Source organism: Perca flavescens, chromosome 1, assembly GCF_004354835.1.
Source record: "Perca flavescens isolate YP-PL-M2 chromosome 1, PFLA_1.0, whole genome shotgun sequence".
In the NCBI taxonomy this organism is placed as follows: domain Eukaryota; kingdom Metazoa; phylum Chordata; class Actinopteri; order Perciformes; family Percidae; genus Perca; species Perca flavescens.
In genome coordinates this window covers 18,927,086-18,951,903 of record NC_041331.1, presented here as the reverse complement: position 1 = coordinate 18,951,903, position 24,818 = coordinate 18,927,086, and the positions used below count along the sequence as shown (strand labels likewise).

Genomic DNA, 24,818 nt, shown 5'->3' with positions numbered 1-24,818 from the left:
CAGAAAAGGGAAAACTTCAACAACAAAAAAAAATCTCTCTCTCTCTCTCTCTCTCTCTCTCGGCTAAAAATATTTATGGTGGAGGGCAAAAGCTGGTCAACTAGCCCCAATATGCTGACCCTTAATCTGTTGTAAAGCGAGGACATCATAGGGTGTATAAATAAACAAATGTTTTTTAAATAAAAAAAAAATAAAACGAGAAACAGGTTTCTGCCCAGTACAGTGTCTGATTTAGTCTGCTGCGCTAAGACCAGCCTATTGCCAGCATCACAGATTGTGACTGAATACACAATTCAAATCTGTTCATTACTAAAAGAACGGACTACAACTGATATAACGGTTATACATGCTCTAAATAGAATATATGATTCAGATGTGAAAAGGCTACCTAAGTATTCACTTTTAAGTCAACAAGTCAACATGAACATGATCGTCGTTGGTTAATCTTAACAAAATGTGTAAAATGTCCAGTCCTGCACTTGAATAAAATCCAAAGCCCCTCATTTGATAACATGTTTGAGTGTCTGTTTTACATATGTCCAGGCGCAGACAGCATTGGTCTATTTCAAAAGCTATTAATGAGCACTGGGATTGCAGTCTCAACCTCTGAAGCTCGTCACCTCCGTCAGATGCCTACAAGCTCTTCTCCTCATCTCTTGCAATCGGAGACTCTTTCATGCGCCGTTAACTACAACCACTACAGTCACACTGTACCATGGGATCTAATCTGAAATTTTCATCTTTGTTCATGCATACAGTATCATGCAGCACCATTTTGGGCATTCTGCAAACCTACAAAAACTGTTAATCAGCTCCACAGTGCATGGTCCCTTTACAGTAAACCCACTGAAGCTCCTTTATTGAGGGCGGAGGGTCTCCGGGGTGGTGGGCTGTGGTTGTGGCCAAACCTCACACCAAGCTCCTGCTACAAACACACACACATACAGTATGGTGATATGTCATGGCCCACTTCCTTGCCTGCCTGCTTCTATGGGTGCACTTGCTTTTCATTCGCAACAGTTACATTCCTCCTCTGGCTGATGTGTGCGCCCAGTTCTTCATCATTACACAGAGCAGAGGCAGAAAGAATTTCTGAGCAAAACCAATGCTCCTCGACGTCCAAATTTGTCTCTACTTCTGTGGCAATTCATCATAGGCGGCAAGCTTTACACTCCCAACAACACACATAGACAAATACACAAAAATACAGATAGCACACAGAATACACGCTAAAAGGAGCAGATCAATCTATCGCAAGCTGCAGTGTGTGCCTTCATGTGTAGTACTCCGTTTGACTCCAACCCACAAGAACATGAAACACTTTGTGTGCCTCAGGAGGCGAGGAAAAAGAAACCCACTCAGATCTCCCGCCTCAGGAATATACAGGAGCAAAAACAGTCCAATTTTACACATCAATCAGAAGCAACTCAGACAGGCCGAGACACAAAACTGCTTTATAGAATGTAGACAAGAGGTGTTTTCAGACAGCCCAACACTGAAAATCATAACACATGTTTATATACTCACACCCACATGCTCACAAACTTAGAAAGAGAGAGATCACAGACATGTCACATGGATAGTAATGGAGGAGGAACACATGGCAGAGGAATATTAGTCAAGCTAGTAGCTGTGAAATGGGCTTGAAACAGTCATTCAGCTTCTGAAAGGTGGTGCTGAGGAGGATGTGGCAAGAGAACAAAGACTAGTGAGAGGAACGGGACAGTGAAGAGTGGTATCCCAGCTTTGGCAGTAGAGCTACTGATTGGTGCTTTGATGTGCACAATTCGCTTGCCTATTTCTATTCTGCTGCATCTGGGATCAGAGCTCTCATGACAGGTGTGCAATGTGCACAGAAGCTTTTTGCTTTAACTTTCACAAAGAATGAAGACGCACACTCACAAACCAGTCTAGGCCATTCTGATGCCTATTTAAAGATTAGCAAGAATGTCTGCCTTCCTTGTGTTCACGTCTTCTTCATTGCGGCTCTACAGAAAGCTCCAAGGCCCACGTTTTAGTAGTAAAATAAAGCATGAAGTGAGCCCAATGAGCTCTACTGTGGCATGTCTAGCTTGATTGACCATATTGTGGGGAGAAAATGAATGTGTGGAAAATATGCGGTTAGGTGTACAAATGTAGATGTACGAGTATACAAGTTAAATCAACAAAAAGGTAAAAGCAAAAAGGTGTTTACCACAAAACAAAAGAATAAACTCTGGGAGAAGAATCAAGACAAAACTTAACCTCCACCTCTGGGAAAAGGCTGTAGTTACCCTCCTGTCTGTAGTGAAACTTCAATCGCCACCTATTTAATCAGAGAGTGTTCAGACTATCGTTTTCCATGGTCTGGAAATGCATTGTGTGTGCGTGTCGATGTCTACTCTCGATTCAGACCCGGACTGATGCCGCCCGCCACTTCACTCGACAGGATGTGGCACTTATCATCAGGACAATGACCCGGTAGAAGCAGTGTGTAGCTGAGGTGGGCCAGAGCAAGGCAAGAAATAGGGTCAATTGGGCTGGGATGGAAAAGCTAAGAAGAGAAAATTACATGCCTAAGTACAATGAATGCAGGTCGCCCACTGTGTTCCCTTGGACATTTAGAAGACAAATGGTTTAAGGCCAGTTGCCCCCCCCCCGCCCCCTCTCTTTCTCTCTATTGGATGTCTTCTGTTCCACTTTACTGACAGTTTGAGCAGAAAGTAGTCAAGACATTCACTGGATGATGGGATGTACAAACGACAGCTACGCACCATAACCAGCGAATAAATATTGTAATAGGTTACTGCTGATCATCCTAGCAACTGTTGAATACAAAAATGAAAAAGGGGAGTCTTTGCTGCTGCAACTAAAAGTTGTCATGTGTTACCAGTGACACGTAGCCAATGAGCAAGCAATAACCTAATCACCTGGGATAAATCTAAACATTCATAGAGAAATCCCATCAAATTATCATTAACCCATTAGAACAGTTCCCCACTTTGGGGTCAGGACTCCCACAAGGGGTTGTGAGATGATACTCAGAGTAGAAAAAAATTGAAAAGCTAAATCTAAATCCTTGCTTTTTCCTTTCTGACACAGTGTATAGTTTAACCCCTTCAGACCGCTAAAAATTATTCAAAGTCAGTAGTCTGTGAAAATCACAGACTTATGGGCAGTATGATAGGAGGTCGCAAGAACATATTGCTAAGATGCCACAAGGAACCATTGCATTTCAGCAATCTGTTAGAGGCAGTCCTATTGAAATGTCACCATTTATTGCAAGATGTTTTGGTAATACAAAGTCTGGGTAAAATGGATTTCAGACTCGGAATCAGCTTCAGTGGCTAAGAGTGGCTAAGTAAGTGTAAACACAGAGGGAATTTGAGTGTGCCTTTTTGTTCCTTTCAAAGTACATAGACATTCAGCTAAAAAAAAATACAACAAAGCTGAACAATTTTAAATATGAATCAGAATGATGATGGGCAAATGATTCAGTCCAAGAAAATCTGATCAGTCCACCATGACTGATGAATAAGGCAATACGTGCCTTTTGTACATCCCTATATACTATAGTAGCCAACAACTAAAAAATGCTGGCTATTTAGTATAAGAGAAGCAATTTGGATTCAATTTAATTTAACTGATGTAATCATTTGTTTAAAGTTAATTTTGAATAATGTCAAAATAAAAAAATTTAAATGTAAACAGACATACATTTTAGGGGTGGTACGGTTCATGAAAAACATCCAAACCGTTCGGTCCGCTTGTCTCGGTTCGGAGCGTGTGTATGCCGCACGGTTCGACGCATGCGCAATGTAGCCTCGTGCCCGTCAGGTGCCCGTATGTGACCTCAGAAAGTGTGTTTCCCTTTCACGCAAAAGAAGAGGTATGGTTACCGGTTACCAGTTACCAACAAAACGTACAGTGCAAAACATTTCAGACCGTCCTGCCAACCTCTATACATTTTAACATCAATGTACGCTGTAACGTTTTTTTCACTCTAAAGTTGCTGAAGCGGCTGCAGTTTCAATCCTGTCGGGTCTCTGCAGCGGGCGGGGCTGCACAGTTCTCCCCGCGACTGACGCACACGCACACAAACACACACGGTGGATGCAGGAAAAAACAGAGATGAGACGTACAGGAGGACCTGACAGCTACGCTCGTTATTGTAAGTGCAATGATAAGTTAAAGTCCAATAAGTACTTTATCAAACCGTATGAATGTGTGTCCCAGCCCAGGCCTGTTTTTATGTTTAATGTATTCGGACTTATTCAAAAGACGGAGCTTTAAGAGTTCCTCTCTTTTTCTTTTAAAGGATACAATTTTTGTAAGAGCTACTATGAAGTTGGCAGTTTGATAAATGCAAGTTATTTCAATTGATATTCTGTAATATTTCAATCTTCATGTGCTAAAAAGGCACATAATAGGGCTGCACAATTAATCAAATTTTAATCACGATCACGATTTTGGCTTCCCACGATCAAATTTGCGTGATCGAGCGATATTTAAAATGCGTCATAGAACGCTCCTTATCAAAGTTTTTGCAAAGCCACTCTAGCGCTCCATAAACCACCGTCTGATCACGTGCCTCTGTGAGCCAATCAGAGTTGTTCCCTGCACCGCGCATTTTAGTTTCGAGATGTAGACAGTCACAGAGGACAGAGTAACGTGAGGAAAATTCCACAACAGGTAGCAGTCGGTCATCATAAGCCGGTCACAATGTTTACCAGTAAACGCAACATTATGTCCCGTATGTTTTGTTTTTCAGACAACAGCAGTGACCATAGTGCTAGTTTGTGTCTGTTAGCCCATAGCTTTAGCAGCAGACTGTTTGACGTCCCGTTGTTGGAAATACAGTCACACTACACCGTTTAGCTGTCAGCATTTTAGCTGTGTTTAATCCAGTTACTACTGTGGCTAACATTAGGCTAACGTTACCTGCTGTGTAACGTGTTATTAGTGTTTACTGTAGCTAACGGTAGGCTAACGCTACCTGCTGTGTAACGTTGTTATTAGTGTTTACTAGCGTGACATGCAGCGATGTTTATGTTGCCTCTAACGTGGGTTTTGGAGCATCCGAGCGCAACGTAGACACGTAAGTAGCAGTGTAATGAGCCAATGAAATCCGCGTTGCTATTTCGGCAGGTAGATACCTTACGGCAAACACCTGAAATGGCATACTCATTAACAGTATCCTTCAATAAAGGAGGAATGTAGCACAATATGGATGTATTAACAGGAATGTAGCACAATATGGATGTATTAACAGGAATGTAGCACAATATGGATGTAAAAGCAGTTATAATTAGCCTATGTGACAATAAAATTAGTTTTGGTTAAATCAACAAATAATCGTGATAATTAATCGTGATCTCAATATTGATCAAAATAATCGTGATTATCATTTTGGCCATAATCGTGCAGCCCTAGCACATAAGTTCCTGTAGATGGCAATACACATTCTCCTTTTTTTGCCAAATAAATGAGAAGCTTGTTGAAATCATCAATGTCTTCCCTCTTCTGTATCAAAATCTCACCTAGCTTTCCTCAGAGATGGTCCCAATAATGTACTTGAAGTCAAGTCAAATTTAGTTTGTGCATGATTACATGATATAACAATATAATTATGTAATACTGTATCATACATTGTGGATGATTAAGCTATATATCATATGTTTAAGAATATTTCTGGAGTGTTAAAGATTAAAAGAAAAAAATAACAAGAACCGTACAGAACCGAAAACCGTGACCGTAAAACGGTGATACAAACCTAACCGTAGGTTTTGGGAACCGTACCACCACTGATACATTTTTTTGGTTTAAGAAGACGCAAGCAGACCTGGTTCCAGACACAAAAAGCTAAAGCAAATTACTACATTAAAGCCTCACAGACAATAAACAACACTTTTGGACTTTTTTACCAACACAATTGGGTTTAACAGAAACAGACTTATTAACAAGGTTCAACAGACTTGCGTTATTAATAGCTTTCACACCATAGAGGCCAGTGCAGACATTTTTTTTTAACTGGCTTTGTGTTGGCTCCAACACATTCACACTTCAAGGAACACAGTGGTCCAGCCTTCAGCGAACATTAGGACATTGTTAGGCTAGTTTCCCACAGCAACGCAGGGAAGCAGCCCACTGTCCAGTGGGTTTTAGCAGACACCAAACGGTCCTTTTTTATAATAGTAAATATATGAAAAATTAAATTGTATCAAACCAACTATGTTGAGTAGGGCACCACTAAAATACTACGGCATGACACAAAGGACATTACTTTGCCTATAGTATCTAAGGACAATCTCATGAGATAAAGTATGTTTTTACAAGCTTCACAAAAATGTTTCCTTCTGTATATCTCTCTTGTATGCCCCTCCTATGCATTTAGCATCTTTGCATGCAGGGTTGCATTGCTAGCTGTTCTTGTATTTGACGTCTTAATAGTTCATCGCTTGTAGCCATGTAGGGAATGTTAAATAAAGCTCTAATGTGTAATTTGTCGCTCCACAAACATTCCCGCTCCCGGCCTACCCTGGGAGTTAATGCAACAGATTTGTCATACACAAGCCAGGCACAGCTCTAGGAGGAGGGGGGAAAAAAAAACACCTATTCAATCTGAATTTCAATCTTCATAGGGCTCTATGCAAATGTATGCAAGTCGATGCTCTTGCTCTACTGCCAGAACACACTGTGCAGATGACGAAGCCAGACAGCATATTATTGTGTAGGACGGTAGAGGCCCAGTCTGTGGCAGGAATGAGAAGGAAACTGGGAGAAGCTCACGTTTCAGGAATACATAAGTAGGCAAAGCTAAAACCAAACTAAATGCAGATACCTGTAACAAGTAAAGAAGCTATAATCCATTTTGATCATTTCCTCCAGGAAGCCCTCCCCCTTCCTTCCCCTGTCTCTCATTGCTGTGCCCTTCAGCATAATGTGGATATGCAGTCTCTCTGGGGCTTTTTAGGGAATTGATGGATAATCAGATGATTACACAGAAAATCTCCATTGAGGACAATTCTCCCTGACAAACAAAGAGAAAGCTCTTTAGTTAATAAATAGGCTGAGAGACAGACAAGAGTGAGAGAGTGTGTGAGAGAGAGAGTGAGTAAATCCTGTCCTGGGTTGGCAGCACAATGCCAAATCTCTATCACATATTCATTTCATCCTAACAATCTGTGTGTGTGTGTGTGTGTGTGTGTGTGTGTGTGTGTGTGTGTGTGTGTGTGTGTGTGTGTGTGTGTGTGTGTGTGTGTGTGTGTGTGTGTGTGTGTGTGTGTGTGTGTGTGCGTTTTACATTGCCAGAAACATCACTTCCTGGGGATGTCACTAAGTTTGCCTTCAGCTTTATCTTAATTTGAGCGTATCTAAATACATTTCAAGCTCTGGGCATATTTGTATAAGCCTATCTGACAAAATTTGGCTGAGGTTTATTCTCATGATTTTCTTATTTCTGAACTACTTTTCTGAAATAGAAAAGTTTGCAGTAAAAACACAACTCAACACACAAGCACAGGGAAAAGAAGTCCAAGCTGTCAATCTGAGCAAGTACACTGAAACACAGTAGTAGTCATTAAAATTGCCATAAGGACACATATGTACAGTGCCAATAAATTTCTCTATTCTTGGTTTACAACACTGAAACAAAGTGGATGTACTTTAATCATTTTTCTTTAACACTGATGGACTGAAACTTCATTAGAATGCCAAAGTGAAAACAAACCGATATAACTTAAGTACAACTATAAAACCTAAATTCTTACAGTAATTGAAGATGTATTCACTCGCTCAATTAAATATTTTGAAGAGGCAGCAATTACTGCTTTGAGTCTATGTGGTTAGGTTATCGTCATCCGGACACTGCAATTATTCCTCATTGCTACTTACAAAACCACTCAGGCTCGGTTTAGTTTCATGGCATCTAAATTCTTGATTTATTTGTGGTCTGGATTCTCATCTGAGAAGCCAGTCTTGCTGGGAATGAAATGGTTTTCAAAGTCACAGTTCTCTTAAAAAATGTGGCATATTTTTGTTTTGAGGATTTCTCTAGATTATGCCGCATTCATTTTTACCCTCTACCCTCACAAGCCTTCCAGGGCCTTTGGCAGGGAAGCATACCCACAGCACGATGCTGCCACTAACATGCTTCATGCTGGGGACTGGTGCTTGTATGCACACGTGTGATGTTACAGCAAATACTGCATACATAATAGCAGACCAAAGGGTAATAGGGTAAACATATATTTAAAAAGGCACAACACAGCACCTTCTCTCTCTCTCTCTCTCTCTCTCTCACACACACACACAAGATTGATAGGGAACTATACAAACTATTTTAAATATGACATTTTAACCTGAATTAATGGTATAGGTAGGAGCACCTTCTCCAGATATGGTGTCTCTCAATAACTGCAGACACAGAGCCATGCCACAAGCCTACATCTGCAGACCATTCATTATAAATCAATGGACATTACCGAGCCTCACTAATATAAACACAACCCACACAGTTCAACATTGGCCTACTGGGAAAAGTTTTTTTTTGCTTTAACCCTGTTGCTGGTATTTTCAGATATAGCACCCCATACACAACTGGACTAACATACAGCACATAACCTATGCACCAGAATCCTGTTCAATAATTTCAACTGGACCTGACCATTCATTCGGATGAGCCCAGCACTGTAAAACTTCAGGCACTCTATGGCACATGGTGAAGATTGAGTGTTTCTATTATGTTTCAGCCAAGAGAGGCCTTGGTTTGGCTCAGTAGTATGCTCACAGCAGTACATTGGTCTGGATGGAGCACGGTGGCTCTCTACTTGCACCCTAAAGTCTACAGGAGTTCTACAGTGGCTGGCATAGTTATGTTAGCTATAGATGCTGGTGCAGGGCTGGGACTGCCAAACTCAACTGCTCTGCCAGCCTTGGCTTTGGCATTGGAAATGGGTCTGGAGGCTGCACTGTTGAACAAGTTTATGGCATCAGCGGAGCTCCAAAGGGGAAAGAAAAAAAAACAACTGGCAGTTGGAACCATATGCTCTGGCATAAGGTAGACATTGCCTTCTTCATAGCCATGTCTGAACCTGCTTGGTACATGGAGTTATCATTGTAGCTCCATTTTCCCTGAGGCCCACAGCCTTGGACAGTGTTTGAAAAGGACATTTTTACCTCTACTGACAATAGTGCAAAACCACGTACCACATGGATGAAATATAGGTCAAGTTAAAATCATACACTACCGGTCAAAAGTTTGGGGTCACTTAGAAATTTCCATTCCACTCCATTCCAGACACAATACCTGCTGAGATCAGTTGTATTGTTTTTTTTAACCAGGGCAGCAGTTTTCAGATTACATTATTTGCTTACATGATTGCAAAAGGGTTCTCGACTGTTGTAGAAAGAAGTGGCTGAAGAAACACTTGAAATTCATGCTTTTTGGTCTAAACGTCATACCCAAATTAAAAGTGGTACAGCTCCCATATACTTTGACACTCAGGGGTGTGCCTGATATCATTGGAAAGGTGATTGATGTGGGTTTGTTTGTGTATTTGAGAAGTGTTGTATTTTGTAGTTTTTTGGCTTTTTTATTTGCACTTTTCCAATAGAAATAAAAAAACGCACAGACATATTTGTAGAAAAGAATTCATATAAAATCCATTTTTGAGTCTTTTAGCTTCTGAATGTTTTTCTGCAGTAAGCTGAGACGTGGCTAATGCTGTGTTGTCTGTCACCTGTCAGATGTGTTTACAGCAGTGTATTTTAATAATTTTACAGATTTATAACTTGGACAGAAATAAAAAATCTCCATTCTAGCCTCTGTCTCGGCTTCTTTAAACAAACGTCTTATGTCTTTGTATAGTACAAATATTGATGTGTATTTTGATATTGATATTTAAGATGTGTCAGTAAGGCCTAGAATCACCCTGACACAACTTGAGTGTTTCCTTTCCAATGATATCAGGCACACCCCTAAGTGTCAAAGTATATGGGAGCTGTACCACTTTTAATTTGGGTATGACGTTTAGACCAAAAAGCATGGAATTTCAAGCATTTCTTCAGCCACTTCTGGCTACAACAGTCGAGAACCATTTTGCAATTATGTAAGCACATAATGTAATCTGAAAACTGCCGCCCTGATTAAAAAAAACAATGCAACTGATCTCTGCTGGTATTCTGTCTGGAATGGAAATTTCTAAGTGACCCCAAACTTTTGACCGGTAGTGTAGGTCTATCTATCCATACAGTACTCAATAAAATATTTATCCAGCAGAGGGGAACATCAAAGGACACTCAACAATGTATTTTTGATAAGAAAATACCACATTTGCAAAGCAAAACCAGAGGTCTGCCAGTCCAACTCTGAACCTGTACACAACCCGTCATACTGTTATCAGTAAGCAACATATTAACGCCTGAAAACTGTTAAATTCTTCTCAGGAAAAGGTCATAAATATAAACATGTAGTAACAGAGTAAGCTGTGCTTTCTTAAACTGGGTAAAAGTATAGTAAAATGCAATAGGAAAAGGAGCTACATAAAAGCAGGTTTTTAGACCTGAAACAGCACATGGGGCTGCGCTGGTGGTGTCATGTTACTTCAGGTACCAGTGAGATATGAAATATTATCCAGGTAGTCCAGTGTGAGTAACCGATACATGAGTTTGTTTTTATGTGGAAAGTTATCACAGTGAAAACTATTTTATCTTTTGTTGCGATTCTCGCAACTATCTCAAGCTAAACAGTAGAAACACGTCATTACACATTACAAAGTAATATACCATGTGTGCTTCTATGTGTTTATTTGGACTTCGGAATGTGGTCCAAATAAAATTCACCTTCTCTGATCAGACGATCGTGCAGTTTTACACCTGACTGTGTGCTCAACCGCTGCCCCTCATTCCTTCAATCATTCAAATGTCTGAACGTGGCTTAAAACATTTCTGAGACTTCTTAGTTCTTGGTACCTTCTTAACTCGGTAATGGATTGCTTTTCTCCACATTTTATAAACATCACATTTTTAAACTCAATGGCGTATGAAAAAAAAAAAAAAAAAAAAAGTAATTAGGGTACAGTTGTTAAGCGTAACTATTTGCACAAGCCAGCAGATTTTTTTTTCTTTAGGCTGATGATTCTCCATGCAGCATATGGCTGCATTTTGATGACAACCAAGCAGCTGTACGCCAAACCTTTTGCTTCTGGCCTAGTTCAAGTTCATGTGCTTGTCAACATGCAATGTTAAAACTTGACGAAAGGTATTAATACAAATTTTAATTGTGGACTTCATATGAAATTATTACAGATTCAACCATCACCCTTCATGGATTGTGGCATAACTCTCTGCTCATTTAAAAAGAGTAGCTCTCTGGGTGAATCGGGATTACAGAGGATGTCCTTCAAACAACTGACCTGGGTTAAAGGTCATTCTGGCAATCATCTATTTTAGTCAAGTGTTTTGTAGCAATCCACTGAAGCCCTACAATCCTGACGAATGCTGTTAGGAGCAGGCCCTGTGCTTTGATCTCCCAAGAAAAGTCAAGCTTGTAAGAGGTGAACTTCTATATCTGGATCAATAACCAATTAATAACCATAATATTACCTCTAAATTCCAAGGTTGAAATATGTACAATGCAATACATGAAGACCGTTGCCTTGTTAAAGTGTCCACAAATCAAAGGAAGGCAGCACAATGTCAATGTTGCCTTCATATGACACAATAACATGACACAGTGTGTTTTAGTTTAATGCGTTAGAGTGCGGATTGGGCGGCATTTTTCTATCCAAGCCCGGCCTGCGTCCGACAGAGCAATAACCAAACCCGACCCAAGCCCGACATAGTCAAAATCTCATTTTTTTCCTCATACTAATGACACATGTACCGTGTATGTTTGTTTGTGTGGAAAGTTCGCTTTTATTAAAAGGTACTCTAAGCGATGTCACGCATTTTTTAGGCTACAAAATTTGTTGTCACATACAGCAAACATCACCTCACTATCCGCGAGCTGCCGGTCCCCTAAACACACTGTAAAAAAACGTGGTCTCTGTAGACAGCCTAGGGTCTACACACGCCAACAAAAACAAAGTGGTCCAACCCGGACCATGCAAACCTACACAAACCGTGTTCCAGCGTTGAACCAATAACGGACAAGAAGGATTTTTTTTTCTTTTTTTTTGGAGGGGGGGAGAATACATTTTTGAAAATACTTTGAACGTCAACAAGAAGTAACGTCAGCCAATTTTATGAGTAAACTTAAAACTCTCCTCTTCAATAAAGCCTATAGTTAGGGAGTGAGGAGTTGCAGCGTTCAACTATACCGGCGGGGAGCGTGTGTAGCCACAGTCATGGCACACCCCCACCCTATCTCTGCTTCTCCCCATAGAAAGCTTACGTATATTTTGGGGGTAAGGAGTCGCAGCGTTTGCCTAGACCGGCGGGGGAAGGTGTGTAGCCACAATCACAGACCACAGCCTCCCTATCCCCCCTTCCCTGCAGCTCTTAGTTATGCGGTTATAGTTCTAGACTACCGGGGTACCTCCTTTGACACACTGAGCTTCTCTCTCCTCTCTCTTTCATTCTGTGTGTATCCATGTCCCAGAAATGCTTGTTACTAACCTAGCTCCGGGGAGCTTATTCCCCGGAGTCCTTGTGTTCTTTTTCCACCCAGCAGGTTTCCTTGGATCATGATGGCACCTAAATCATGGTGGCAGCTGTCACCGTGGTCCTGCTCTACACCCTGCTGTTCCTATAACACCCTGCTACGCTCTGCAATGCCTGGCTTTGACTTGCTATGTCCGGCCAACGCCATGCCACGCCCTGCTGTGCTCTACAACACCATGAACTATTACAACTACTACTTCTAGTCATTATCTTTATTGTGACTATTATTGCCATTGTTCATCACACCCCCAACCGGCACCGTCAGACACCACCTACCAAGAGCCTGGGTCTGTCCGAGGTTTCTTCCTAAAACGGAGTTTTTCCTTGCTACTGTTGCACTTACGCATTCATGCATGCTCTTGGGGGGAATCACTGGAATTGTGTTGAGTGTGGTCTAGACCTACTCTATCTGTAAAGTGTCCTGAGATAATTCTTGTTATGATTTGACACTATAAATAAAACTGAATTGAACATCGCTTAGAGCACCTTTAAGCAACTGTAGGAAGGCATTCTGAAATGTCACGCACACGGGGCAACAAGCGCACGGTAATAAGCTGTTTTAAATTTAAAATGTTCAATGCCTTATCGCGCTGATGTGACCGAGTCTGTCCCAAACCAGAACATAATTTCTAAATATCTGTTATCCATCCTCTATAGTGCATGCCTGGTATGATAATTGTTAGGACCACAGTAGGGAATTAAACCTGAGCTTAAACAGAGATCTCTAACAGAGATTCTCTAAAACATGCTTTCCTTTCCTCTTTTACACTAACCTAACATACACACACACGCGCCATCTTGAACAGCTGGCCTTGCGAGCCACAAACCTAACGCACAAACACACACACACACACACACACACACACACACACACACACACACACACACACACACACACACACACACACACACACACACACACACACACACACACACACACACACACAGTTGGCCTTGCTGGCTACGACAGTCATACACCCGCATACAGGTGCGTTAACCAGCTAACGTGCGCTAAGTAGCCTGTGTTGTGTATCTCTCTGTTCTGTGACACGTTAGCTTGAACAGCTAACCAGCTAACTCAATGCCACGCGGTCCCCCGACCGCCATTTTTTTGTAGTCTTTGGGCTAACTACAGAGTGGAGTCTCATCCACCTCTTGATATCGCGGGGTTTAGCTACCCCCACGTTTTTTCACCTCCCCCTCCTCCTCACACACACCCACACAGAGAGAGACATGTCGCTACATGTCTGTCTGTTTTGTTTTGTTGTAGTTTGAAAAGGGTATATATGTATAGGTATATTAGTATATATAGGATATATCGATTGAAGAACTATTGATTGACAATTGATAATTTGGAAGTAAATCAATTCTATTATACGTTAAATAGCAGTTGTTTGTGATTATTTGTGTATTTGTTGTAATAACCGCTCGTTAAAAAGGTATGTGCTCGAATTCACCCTTCTGAATTCCATCCATCCATCTTCGTCCGCTTATCCGGTGTCGGGTCGCGGGGGGAGCAGCTCCAGCAGGGGACCCCAAACTTCCCTTTCCCGAGCAACATTAACCAGCTCCAACTGGGGATCCCGAGGCGTTCCCAGGCCAGGTTGGATATATAATCCCTCCACCTAGTCCTGGGTCTTCCCCGAGGCCTCCTCCCAGCTGGACGTGCCTGGAACACCTCCCTAGGGAGGCGCCCAGGGGGCATCCTTACCAGATGCCCGAACCACCTCAACTGGCTCCTTTCGACGCAAAGGAGCAGCGGCTCTACTCCGAGCTCCTCACGGATGACTGAGCTTCTCACCCTATCTCTAAGGGAGACGCCAGCCACCCTCCTGAGGAAACCCATTTCGGCCGCTTGTACCCTGGATCTCGTTCTTTCGGTCATGACCCAGCCTTCATGACCATAGGTGAGGGTAGGAACGAAAACTGACCGGTAGATCGAGAGCTTTGCCTTCTGGCTCAGCTCTCTTTTCGTCACAACGGTGCGATAAATTGAATGTAATACCGCACCCACTGCGCCGATTCTCCGACCAATCTCCCGCTCCATTGTCCCCTCACTCGCAAACAAAACCCCAAGGTACTTGAACTCCTTCACTTGGGGTAAGGACTCATTCCCTACCTGGAGAAGGCATTCCATCGGTTTCCTGCTGAGAACCATGGCTTCAGATTTAGAGGTGCTGATCCTCCTGAGTAGGCCCTGAGTAGAGACCCCCTCACCCCATACTCCCGCAGCACCTCCCACAGTATCTCCCAGGGGACCCGGTCATACGCCTTCTCCAAATCCACAAAACACATGTAGACCGGTTGGGCATACTCCCAGGCTCCCTCCAGGATCCTTGCGAGAGTGAAGAGCTGGTCCGTTGTTCCACGACCAGGACGGAATCCGCATTGTTCCTCCTCAACCCGAGGTTCGACTATCGGCCGAACCCTCCTTTCCAGCACCTTGGAGTAGACTTTACCAGGGAGGCTGAGAAGTGTGATACCCCTGTAATTGGCACACCCTCTGGTCCCCCTTTTAAAAAGGGGAACCACCACCCCAGTCTGCCACTCCTTTGGCACCGTCCCAGACTTCCACGCAATGTTGAAGAGGCGTGTCAACCAGGACAGCCCCTCCACACCCAGAGCCTTAAGCATTTCTGGACGGATCTCATCAATCCCCGGGGCTTTGCCACTGTGGAGTTGTTTGACTACATCAGTGACTTCCGCCTGGGAAATCGACGACAATCCCCCGTTATCCTCCAGCTCTGCCTCTAACATAGAGGGCGTATTAGTTGGATTCAGGAGTTCCTCAAAGTGCTCCTTCCACCGCCCTATTACCTCCTCAGTTGAGGTCAACAGTGTCCCATCCTTACTGTACACAGCTTGGATGGTTCCCCGCTTCCCCCTCCTGAGGTGGCGAACAGTTTTCCAGAAGCACTTTGGTGCCAACCGAAAGTCCTTCTCCATGTCTTCTCCAAACTTCTCCCACACCCGCTGTTTTGCCTCTTTCACGGCAGAGGCTGCAGCCCTTCGGTACCCTGCAACTGCCTCCGGAGTCCTCCGGGATAACATATCCCACCCCCTGACCCAACTCACCACCAGATGGTGATCGTTTGACAGCTCCGTCCCTCTCTTCACCCGAGTGTCCAAAACATACGGCCTCAGATCAGATGAAACGATTATGAAATCAATCATTGACCTTCGGCCTAGGGTGCTCTGGTACCAGGTACACTTATGAGCATCCCTATGTTCGAACATGGTGTTCGTTATAGACAATCCATGACTAGCACAGAAGTCCAACAACAACCACTCTGGTTTAGATCAGGGAGGCCGTTCCTCCCAATCACGCCTCTCCAGGTGTCTCCATCATTGCCCACGTGTGCGTTGAAGTCCCCCAGCAGAACAATGGAGTCCCCCACTGGAGCCCCATGCAGGACTCCAGTCAAGGTCTCCAAGAAGGCCGAATACTCCGAACTCCTGTTTGGTGCATATGCACAAACAACAGTCAGAGTTTTCCCCCCCACAACCCGCAGGCGTAGGGAGGCGACCCTCTCGTCCACCGGGGTAAACTCCAATACAGCGGCGCTCAGCTGGGGGCTTGTGAGTATCCCCACACCCGCCCGGCGCCTCACACCCTTGGCAACTCCGGAGAAGAAAAGAGTCCAACCCCTATCCAGGAGTATGGTTCCAGAACCAAGACTGTGCGTAGAGGTAAGCCCCACCAGATCTAACCGGTAGCGCTCCACCTCCCGCACCAGTTCCGGCTCCTTCCCCCACAGAGAGGTGACGTTCTTTCAGACGTCCCTTCTGAATTAATCAAATTAATTCAGATCTGTATTTTGAAGGGAACACCACCAATGAGACTATTTCACAGCCAAGTTATTGGTCCCTGATTCCAGGGTGGTGCCCCATTTTGATTGTTTGTCAATTTGGACAAGTTATTAATACACAGTCATAACTTTATTAATACTGATGAAACATCTTTGATAATTTGCCAATAATTTAATCTGTACCCCTACCTATTCCCAACATAATGTATGCTTTTCATAACTGGGGAACTACATTTGATAGATTAATTGGTCAGAAATAATGAAAATCAAGACTATAATTTCATCGGGGCTGACATTAACTGAGTGACCGAGTTAAAAAAAAAAAAAGTACATGTAAAAGTTCTCTTTCAATTTCACACCACTGGTAATTTTGTATTTAAATTATTTCCAGCATTCCTTAACTACATGTCCATCAATCAAAATAAGCACAAATGCTTTCTGTGTAGATGTGGGTTTTAGTTTTTCAAGCGATAAATACTGAATTGTGAGAAAATAGATGTCCCCTCTAATCCATTAAAAAGGGACTTATGTTTGCTTGATAAATGACAGTCATTGTCTTTGAATGATCTCTTACACCATTTGACCCCACATCAATTTAGCACACGGTTCCCTGTAATGGGCTCGACGATGCAAAAGTTGACAGGTGAAACAGATTGAACAGTCTCTACCTGCATTGACTTCCAGCAACCTCCTCTTCTTCTGTTGTCTCTCCTGCTTTTCACGCTCAGCCTTCTCCTTTGCCGCCAGTGCCCTCCTCTGTTTCTCCTCTGACTCCCTCTGCTTCAGGTTTTCCTTCAGTGCTTGCTGTGAGGAGAGCGGGAGAGGAAGTGAGGGAAAGACAGAGAGAAAGAGGAAAAACAAGACAGGTTGCTAAGTGGGGTTAATTAGAGTAGTGTAGAGCCTGTCCAAGGCAGAGGCAGCTGTCAAACACCACTGACATCACTGACATCTTTATCAGGCACCATTAGAGTCAGATGAAGCTTCTAAGATGGATTGCCACCCTGGTCTTGCCAGACACAAAACAACTTGACACCAAGCACATCAGAGATCAATGAGAGAAAAAAAACATTATTTTCTGTTCCAATTTTGACGTTTTCATGCATTTAAAAAAAACAACATGTATTCTTATTTTTTGAGATTATTAAAGGTTTGTTTTTATACATTTCTTGCTCTCTTTTGTTTTTCACTCTACAGTCATCATCCCTGGCAGAATCACTTAACAAGATAAAACAAAGTGAGTGAAAAAAAACAAAATACTAACACAGTATAGAATGTATAACGCCTGAAAATGTACAACTATGCAAGTATCAAGTACACAACTGTGCTCTCTTTCCAACCTGTAGAATACAACGTGCACTGATGTCGTCACTGTTTGCACTTGTGGTCAAGGAGAACCTGCAATTTTTTGGTTCATTCATAACATTCTGCTATAAAGGAAAAAACACTCTGGTTTGTTTGTATTTCCTTATACTAATCACAATTTTCTTGGGCGGCACTAAGCCCCAGATGTAGCGGCGTTGCCCTTGCAAAATAGATGGCGGAGATAGTGGAAGGGGAGGAGAATGGCGGCTGAACTAGGCAGCCAATGGCAGGCTTATATCAACAGTCTACATCCAGTAAGTCAGACTACCAGTTGGTAAACAGCAGGTGAGCCCCACGGCAATGCTAACGGCAATACAATTCATGCTGTACTGTAAATGCTGAGCTGAGCTCAGCATTTACAGCTGCTGCTGCTGTGTGGGTGGATGTTGATGTCTACAACAATAACTGCATCAACTGTAAACAAAATTCACACTTACAACCACCTGAACTTTTCAGAATCTGAAACTGCTAGATTTGATGTAATTACAAGAATAATTAGGCAACGTTACTGCATATACTTATTAATCATAAACCTAGAACCTATGTGTTTATGAAAACATTCTGATTATTAATTGCACTTACTGTCGTGCACTTGTACGTATGTGCAGTGCACATTATAAATCATTACATTTCTTTATGATGATGTTAGGTTTTCTCGTCATTTTTCTGATTGGAATTTTTAACATTTGAGAAAAATATTCTAGAATTGCAATATAGTAATAAAAAAAATCCTATATGCATATAGAACTCCATTTCTCTTTTTAGGGCATAATGTAGTTTGACTCGATGTTACATGAAGGAATAGACACTCCTACAGTACTTCTTTTCAGGAAATGCTGACGGTCAACTCCACTCAGAGTAACAATCATTCATTTTTCTTTTTTGTCAGACATCTGTTAATAAAGCACGACAATAAAATGTGGGAAAATTGAATACATTTGTGCAGATATTTATATTAAAAGCAAGTGGACTACAAACAAATTAACAATCTTCAAACATTATAAGAAAATCTTTAAGTTGACCGAATTTGGACCCTTTCTTTTGACCAGATACTCTCATTGATTACCTGCATTTTAACCACATGCACCAAGTTCCAGTTTAAGTTTCTGGGCCAGTCCCTTTTCCTAATTTATTACATTCTGATGTAATAAATACAAGTCTTGAGACTGGATGAGCTTCTACAGCAGTCACTGAGACTGCAAGCAAGCCCCAGTGGTAGCTCTTAGGTCCTGGGACAGAAATGTCTTAATATTATTGACATTTGCACAAGAGGATGTAGCCAACTTCTAAACTTGTCAAAAATGTCATTAATTCCATTCTGCCTGTCTATGAAGAATTATTTCTTAGGTATACTATCTACTGTACATGAACCACTGTGGGCACAGGCACTATAATCCCTCTGCCAAAGGGTTTTTGAACTAATAGTGTCAATAGCTCAATAATGCCACAGCCAGAAGACAAACTGCATATGATTTAATAGAGTGCTAGCATGATTGCCATCCTGATCAATAGCCAGTCACTTAAAGAAAGGGAGTCTGGGCTTTTATCAACCACCCATCTCCTCCTTTTTCTCTCTCCTCCTCTTGTGTTATTCACGCAGCCTGGCTAGACAGGCAGGTCTGTAGAAGAATAGTAATGCCAAACCAATATTAATGGATGCACACAAAGACACACGGAAAACAATGTTGTACTTAGAAAACTACAGTGGGGCAGTCACTTATTGAGGCCCACTGAACCTCTTATTAAGTCCGCATACAAGTGACCATAGGCCTCTTTCACAGAAGACATTTTGACATGCCGCAGTAGGCAAATGCACAGGTGTAAATAATTAAACTAATGATGGCTGAATTCCATTTAGCTGCTTTCATTTCAGGTTCCTGGTACCGTGCATGCCGGCTCACTGTCAGGCCGCGATCACACCGAGCAAAACCATTGCTTTCCTATGGTACGGCACCTGGTGTGTGCTCCTCTCTTGCACGGTTTTTTTTTTTTTTTTTTTATAGGGGTTTTAAGACGCCCATAAGTGTTCAAATATTCTCAACTTTTCAGCGCACAGCTTGGAGTCACACCACTTGTCAATGTTACACTTAACCCAGACAGCCAATCAAACCAAGCAAGAGGCGGGCTGTACTACTTTACCACTTCCTTCCTGTGTTGATGCAGGTTAATGTGGTTGTAAGAGTGTGACAATGGCAAATGCAGACCAAAGGTTGATAATACCGGTATTTTCTTACAATGAACTAAATAATTCAAGGTCACCCTATTATTCAAGCAACGGCAACAGCTCAACATCTGCTTGAATCCATTTTTTTTCTTTTATTAATCACATTTGATTGACCGATTGCACACGCAGTCCCGCTCCACAGACACACTGCACTGTTTTGCGCGAAGAAAGACCTATTGCTGGAAATGATATACTCAACGTGAATTCAAATGAAATCAGCGTAATTCATTCTGCATCAACAAGCCACTTGAAATAGAGAAATAACAACTCAAATAAACACTCTGTAAATCACTATGGTTTGGTACATGGTTGAGTATAGCTGCATACGAGCAGTCAAAATCACTGGTGGTGCATCCGGTCCAATAGATCCTCCACGTCTGCACACTGTGACCTTTTTCTTTCACTAGAGAAAATCTATTTTTTTTCTTATTTACACACAGACCACAATAAGATTGTAGCTTGTTGCCAGCTTAGCAGACATAATTTAAACATTTATTACAAACTCACTCACATAAAGACAATGGCGTCTGACATCACTGATATGTACCACTCAAAAGGTTTTTAGCTGTTCAGAGCTCTTTATTTAAATGAAACTATCTCCTCCACAAAATGAACTTTGATTTGATGTAATGAAACTGTCAGTAGCTCGTGGCAACCACGATGTCACAAATGACTATATTCTTAATGGGCATCCAATCTTGTAAATTACAGGCGGAGAGAATTGGGAAAAGAAAAGGGAAGGACAGAAGTACTGACACATAATACATTTTCAATGAAGAACAATTAGCTGATCACAGGTTAGTTGTCAGCTCTGATGGATGCCTAATGTGAACATAGGCACAACTCTCACACTCCTTCCCCTCTTCACTATCAAGCTCCTCTCTCATTTAAAAGTCAAATTCAATTACTCAAACAAAGTGTAAACATAATTACACTCTAACACACTATAAGCTGTTGCTACCTTTAACCCAAACAATTTCATAAATACAGCAACCTAGCCAGTCGTGAAATCAGTGTTGGACTCACAGACTAGACTGTCGATTATGTTTTACGATGTATATATTTTCAAACTAACAAACTTATAAAAGACATAAGATAAGTTTGCCTTTTTGTAGAGAAAATGTAATGCAACAAGATGCCCTACAAGCCTATGATGCAAATGACAACTGTACTAGGTCATTAACATATGTAGGCCAATTATAATACAGGCCATCTTATTAAGACAGTTAACTTTAACATAATTTCATTAAACAAGAGTCAACAGCCATAAGCTAAATGATAACACCAGCAGGCTTAACATGCTCATGGATGTCAATGATGTTAACAAGCTGCAGTTTAGCGGGTATAATGTTTGACACATTATTAATAAACACAAAGTACAGCTGAAGATGCTGAGAAAGTCCTTCGTTTTGCAGGTGCGTAGTCAATAACCAAATAGCTGATGCTGGTGCTGAATCATAGTTATTTCAATTCAAGATGCACGGATTGACCAGCTGCTGACCGGAATTGGCCGATTTTCACGTGATCGGCCATGACCGGCAACCGGCCGGTAAGTCTGACATATGCCGATTTTATGCCGGTCAAATGCACTTGGGCAGTGCATGATTATCACACAACATCAGCATCACACGCACGTTTTTCGCTATATGCATGTAGCAGCGACGCACCGCCGCTCCTTCAGATGTTTATGAAATGTCATAAAGTCATAATTATACACGGCTCTGCAGAGGAGTCTGTTCTACTGACCTCAGGCGAACAGCTCTGCTCTCAGGCTGAACAACTGGAACATGAAAACCGCACTCACGCGGGTCCCGTGAAATATGACAGCTACAGTTTATCGGAAAATACCAACTGCCACTTTTCTCGTTTGAAAGCCATGATGTCTCTCTCTCATGGGTGGGCCAAATTATCTGGGCAGGCAAAGCAGAGAAAGGGGAGGTAATCTTGCTCCTTATGACCTCATAAGGAGCAGATTCCAGATTGACCCATCTGAGCTTTCATTTTCTCAAAGGCAGAGCAGGATACGCAGGGCTCGGTTTACACCTATCGCCATTTCTAGCCACTGGGGGACCATAGGCAGGCTGGGGGAACGCATATTAATGTTAAAAAACCTCATAAAGTGAAATGTTCAATCGAAATCGGCTAAAATCGGTATCGGCAGGTCAAACTAGAAAATTGTAATCTATGCATCTCTAATTTCAATTCATCCTAAGGGGACCGTGAACAACCAACTATCATAACAATCCATGCTATAGTCGAAGGATTTCAAAAAATGTCAAGCTGCTGGTGGCGCTTGAGTAACTGTAACTGGGGCTATATTTGTAGCAAATTTCATGACAATCCACCCAATAGTTGAGGATATTTCAATTACAACCACAAGTGTTGACCTCACGTTTGCGCTAGAGGAAAGGTCAGGGCACCAGAATCCTCTTGATACCATGAATGTATGTTCAAAATGTCATGACAATCCATGCAAAAATGTTTATAAGTTATTTCAGTCTGGTCCGAAGTGGCAGACTGACGACAATCCAAACAAATTGCCTTTCCTAGTGCCATGCTAGAAATGAATGGCAGGTGTTTCAATAATGTGGCTATGCAGATCAACAGAGGTCTGTAGAGGAAAAATTACACCCCATTTTAAACTGGACCCTTTACTGCTGCCAGCAGCCGGGAAAACAATGTTTAGTCAATAACGGGTCAATACAACAAGTGGGCTGCTTAAGAGACGATCACTCAAACTTTACAAAGAGAATGGAACAGGCAACAAAGCAGCAGCAGCTAAAGAACATAACATCCTAGTTAAAACAGAAATTGATATGATCCCAGCCAGCACAAAAGGGCCATGCTGTCTTCCTAAATCACAGAGCCAATTAGCAATATTAGAATAATAGAAGGAAAAACAGAGTCAGTGTGGACATTGAGTACAGTAACATAAAAAATTATCATAAGCACAGTCAAGGCAGGTGTTAGTTTTTAAATCCAAATTCAAGGCAAGAATTATCTAACAACTGAAAAATAATGAGAACTAAAGGAACATTGATTTTGAGAGATAGTGAAGAGTCTGGAACTACAAAAATGTGTCATGTGATTTTTTGCCTTCTGACAAAGCATCCATTTTTACTGTAATGTTGAGCTCAAGGAGAGAAAGAGGTAAAGAAGAGAGAGAGAGAGAGAGAGAGAGAGAGAGAGAGAGAGAGAGAACCAGCTCTCTGAGGAAATTGCCCTCCGCTCTCCTTCATCACTGCAGGTCTGCTTCCCCCACCTCCTCTCCTGGATGTCCGCCATTAGACACGCTCAATTGGATTCCTGTCAGATGTGCGGCCTCGCCATGGGGCTCCTTCCTACGGGTGACTGAGCATGCGGTACGTGTGTGTACGAGTGTGTGTGTCCATCTTTGTGCGTGAAAAAGCTAAGCAGCTTTCCCAATAAAAAAAAAAAATGGCCAACACAAAATGACAAACGCACACAAACCAAAATGCGTGCACACATACACACAGTTCAAGGCTCAGTTCGACTCAGGCAGTGGTCCAGAGACAGCTCACACCTATTAGCATGGGCCTTGACACAGCAGGGTAAATGCTGACACAGATTTGACCGAGAGGTTATGGTGCTGAGATTTACTGTATGCCTACGTTCATTGACCTAGCCTTGGCTTCTCCCAAGATATGTCTGTGTGATGTGACCATTTGAACCAATTGCTGACCTAACGCAGGGGAATAAATAGCTACCTTGGGAGATTTGACCATATAATTCTAGTCTTTATAACACTTGGCTTGTTCACCTCTCACTGGCAGAGTCATTGTTTGGTCAGAACATAAACGTTACAGCAGAACCTCAAGCCTGAACTGTGGAGCTAAAATTAAAGGAATTACAGATGCAATATGAAACATTATTGTGCCAATAGAGTATATTTATTTAACCTTTTTTTTTTTTTTTTACCAGGAATATTCCCATTGCCATTCATAATCTCTTTTACAAGGGAGTCTGGCTAAGACATGTACATATATACGTATGTATAACAGCTGTATATTCTTATCCCTATTATCAATTGGCATTAAACAAAATGCATGGAACACATTGGGGTTCGTATCATTTGATCCAAGTCTATTAGAGTGAGGAAAAGAATCACACCACAGAGAAGTTATGGGAGCAATGGCAGAAGTGAAAAGAAAACAACAAAGTAACAGCCAAGCTAAAAGCAAAGCATCTGGGAACCTTAATTTCTGATTGTCTGTGTTTCTCTGAGCCTGTGAAGACTGTGTAGATACTTGATGCCACACAGGATATGTGGCAACTAAGTGTTAGGATGTGAATTTTATCAAAATAGAAGGGCAGGACTAATACAAATAGTTTGTACTGTACCTCAATGTGAAAAGCTGTTTATTGTACATGTAACTTTAACTAAGCAAAGGGCTCGTGTGAAAGTTGGACACTGTTAATGTGGTTTGACCTTGTTAGCAGTTGGCTTAAACATGGGGGAGGTACTTTTTCTTCAAGATATAAACATATACTCTATATACTGTACTGTACTTGTAATGCCTCACAGCTAGTCCTTTTATTGGATTTCTACCAATAACACATGTCTGGAAAGCCTAAAAAATACGGATCTTCCCAGGAGTGACAATAGTTTGTTTCGTTGTTGGGCATCTGAAAAGTTTACAAAAACATGTTTACTGTGTGTCTCGATAATTATGTAGACTGTAAACTTATTTAAAACTGTTCCAAAGTTTTTTTTTCAGACTTAATGTGGATTGTACATTGTGTACAGTACACATGAAATG

The 24,818-nt window shown here is 41.9% G+C and overlaps 1 protein-coding gene across 4 annotated transcripts in view; it reads right to left on the bottom strand.

The window, feature by feature from the left end:
* The window catches only part of LOC114555081 (protein diaphanous homolog 3), a 192,194-nt gene that overhangs the window by 63,761 nt on the left and 103,615 nt on the right, over positions 1-24,818 (bottom strand). For all 4 annotated transcript variants that reach the window (XM_028577187.1, XM_028577211.1, XM_028577195.1 and 1 more), the window contains one exon: positions 17,120-17,255. In XM_028577187.1, coding sequence (XP_028432988.1) covers positions 17,120-17,255 — 136 coding nt within the window. The remainder of the gene's footprint in view (positions 1-17,119; positions 17,256-24,818) is intronic.